Source organism: Coregonus lavaretus, assembly GCF_964263955.1.
Source record: "Coregonus lavaretus genome assembly, chromosome: 31".
Taxonomy (NCBI): Eukaryota; Metazoa; Chordata; class Actinopteri; order Salmoniformes; family Salmonidae; genus Coregonus; species Coregonus lavaretus.
The window spans coordinates 25,450,097-25,453,416 of NC_140018.1; the positions used below are offsets into that span (position 1 = coordinate 25,450,097).

At 45.9% G+C, this 3,320-nt stretch overlaps 1 protein-coding gene across 1 annotated transcript; it reads left to right on the forward strand.

Moving 5' to 3' along the window:
* Nucleotides 1-249: 249 nt before the first annotated feature.
* Nucleotides 250-2,588, forward strand: LOC311106817 (vesicular inhibitory amino acid transporter; the record flags this gene model as incomplete). The annotated part of the gene is made up of 2 exons (XM_084149189.1): nucleotides 250-519; nucleotides 1,440-2,588. 2 exons carry the CDS (start codon nucleotides 250-252, stop codon nucleotides 2,586-2,588), a joined length of 1,419 nt encoding a protein of 472 aa, XP_084005315.1.
* Nucleotides 2,589-3,320: the final 732 nt, after the last annotated feature.

The window sequence follows — 3,320 nt, forward strand, 5'->3', positions numbered from 1 at the left end:
CTCACCTGTTAGACCATTTAACTGTCAGGGAGAGCCAATTTAGCCACTCAGGTTCATGTTGTGTGCTGTGGTCCTCGTTAACTGTGTATGGGTTTGAGCCCCCCTGAGATTGACACTGCTGTCTGCTGGCTGTTAGAGTTTGTGATGGGGAGGGAACCATCACCTCAACAGGTAGCCTCTCTCTTTTGACCTGAGTGGCTGTTTACAGTAAAATTTGCAGAAGACAGAGCCCTCTAAACCCACACTAAGATGTCGTTTCTGAGACTAGACTGGTTGGGGACGCAGGCAGAGCTGCTGTGGACCTCAAGGTTCCTCCATGGGGATGAGGAGAGCCTGGGGTTCGCCCAGAGGGATGAGTTGGACAGGACCTATGGAGAGGACCAAGAGGAGACCAGGGAGTCACCCACCACCTCCAGCCCAAAGGGGGGGAATGAGGAGACACCTACCAGTCCCTCCAGCAGCACCTGTCTCAAAATCACCACCTGGGAGGCAGGATGGAACGTGACCAATGCTATTCAGGTAACCTAGATTTTTGACTTCAGACCTTAGGAAAGATGCTTCTCTATGTTTAGCTTTTATGTGTTTTTTCCACTCTCAATAAATTATTATGGTTATGGAGGATAATGAATGTTAGAGAGTGCACTGGATGCACATTATTGCATTGTTGTTGTTGTGGTTAGAGGATGCATTGGAATTACAGTATATTTAATGGAAGGAATGGCAGAGCTGAGAATAACCCTTTGTATAATTTTTGTAAACAAGGCCATTTCAATAACTACAGCATATTATTAGTATGTAAGCAAATGTGCATTTCAGCAGTTGTTCCCCCCATTCATATTCAAATCAACAGTGTCCCAGCTTTTTTAATAAGATAATTAGGCTACTAACTTTCATTTGTGTTTTCTATGCCAGAGTATGATTAATTGTAAAGCTGTTCACAACTTCATCTGTTCAGTTATTACATTGTCATGGAATCATCATAATCCTCAACACCATGTACTTTTCCAACAACACTAAATACCCAGTGTCCTATTGTCTGGACTGATTCTATCTATGTAGTGCATCTACATATTTACTCAGAATCACATTATAAACAGTTTGTTTACTTACATTGTTCTGCATTGCAATTTGACTTGAAGCAAGACGTTGCTCAGACTATCCAATTAGGAATATGTTGCAAGATAAGATTGTTGTATTAATGTTGTGTAGTCTACTGATTAGTCTACAGCATGTGAAGACATCCAGTGGCACATTTGTTAAGATTGAAGCAGAATGTTATCTTTAATGATTAAGTCTAACATCCTCTAATGTGTGGCAGTTTTCAAACAATCAAGTCTCAGGCAAAGAGCAGTAATTTACACTCTCCTTGTACTTAATTCAAGAAATCACTGCGTGTTCACACTCTACCTGTCGTTCCCTTGTTTTCTCCTTTTTCCTAGGGTATCTTTGTTCTGGGGTTGCCTTACGCTCTCCTTCAGAGTGGCTACCTAGGATTGCTTCTGCTCGTTCTGGCTGCGGTCATCTGCAACTACACAGGTAAGATCCTTGTATCCTGCCTGTATGAGGACAACGAGGAGGGTCAGCCCATACGAGTGCGGGACACCTACGAGGACATCGCCAATGCCTGCTGTAAGCGCCTGTGCCCCCTGCTGGGCGGCCGGGTGGTGAACGCAGCACAGGTGGTAGAGCTGATGATGACCTGTATCCTCTACCTGGTGGTCAGCACAAACCTAATGTGTCACAGCTTCTCCTTCCTCCCCCTCCCCCCCGCCGCCTGGTCCGTGGTGACCTTCCTGACCCTGGTGCCCTGCATGCTGATCCGGGACCTGAGGGTGGTCTCCAGACTCAGCCTGCTCTGCTCCCTGGCCCAGTTCCTCATCACCTTCATCGTGGTAGCCTACTGCCTGCACCAAGCCCACCGCTGGTCCTGGAGGAGGATGGTCCTCTTGGTGGACTTCGAGAGGTTCCTGGTGTCCGTAGGGGTCATCATCTTCAGCTACACCTCCCAGATCTTCCTGCCCACCTTGGAGGGAAGCATGGAGGACAGGGGGGACTTTTCCGACATGATGAGCTGGACACACTCCCTGGCTTGTGTGTTGAAGACCACCTTCTCTGTGCTGGCCTTCCTCACCTGGGGCGAGGATACTAAAGAGGTGATCACTGACAACCTTCCCACCGGCCTACGCATGGTGGTCAACCTGTGCCTCCTGGCTAAGGCCCTCCTCTCCTACCCCCTGCCCTTCTACGCTGTGGCTGAGGTCCTCCAGAGCAGTGTTCTAAGGCTGGAGGCAGCGCAGGTGGGTGTGGACATGGGGACTCTGGTGCTGCGGGGCTGTCTCCTGTTGATTACCTTCCTCATGGCTCTCTACATGCCCCACTTCTCCCTGCTCATGGGGCTGACGGGCAGCGTAACGGGGGCGGCCATGACCTTCATCCTGCCCTCCCTCTTCCACCTGCAGCTCAAGTGGACCACCATGAGCAGCAGGCTCAAGGCCCTGGACCTTCTCATCTTAACTCTGGGATCTCTGTGTAGTTTATCGGGGGTGGTTTGCTCCATCAAAGGAATGATTCAGGCTTTTGGGTGTTGATAAGCCCAAACTCTGCATGAAGACTTCAAGACTTAGTGATGGTACCCTATTTCATTTCCCTATATCAATGTTCTGGAACCTGTAAGTAGCCTACATCTTAGGCATAGAGATAACATGTTGTATGATAGTATGATAAGCAAAGCTATAGTTTGTGTGTTTGATTTTAATTGAGTTGATTTGAGTGATTGACACAAAGGCAGCTTGTAAAATAAAGATGTGATTGGAAATTGTGGTAAACAATGTAGTGTGAGCAGATGTTTGCTTTGCTGCTTATCATAGCAAAGTCATTATGATTATTTACTGGTTGTGTTGTCTATAGCATGAATCGGAATCTGTTGTTAATTACTATTAGACTTTAAACTGAAAGGTATGGCAATTAATATACCAATGTAGGAAAATATATCTTTACAACAGTATCTCAGCCTGAGAAACAGTCTGTTGTAATGTTTTTGTTTATCTGTTTTGCAGACAATATGGAACATAATTGTATTGTAAAGACACATTTCAAATTGATAAGATATTAAATGTAACAGTTTGTGCAAGGATTTGCACAAATAAAAAACTATACATTTCAAAGGATATAAAATGTAATCTAAGTCTCTAGTCCAAGAGACCGGCATGTGGAAATCAAAGTAATCAATAATGGTGGGCACAAATATAGGCCTACCAGAGAGGAAGAGGCGAAGCAAGAGGGAAAACTGGGCCCAAAATCTGTCTTCTCCAGCAGGTGGC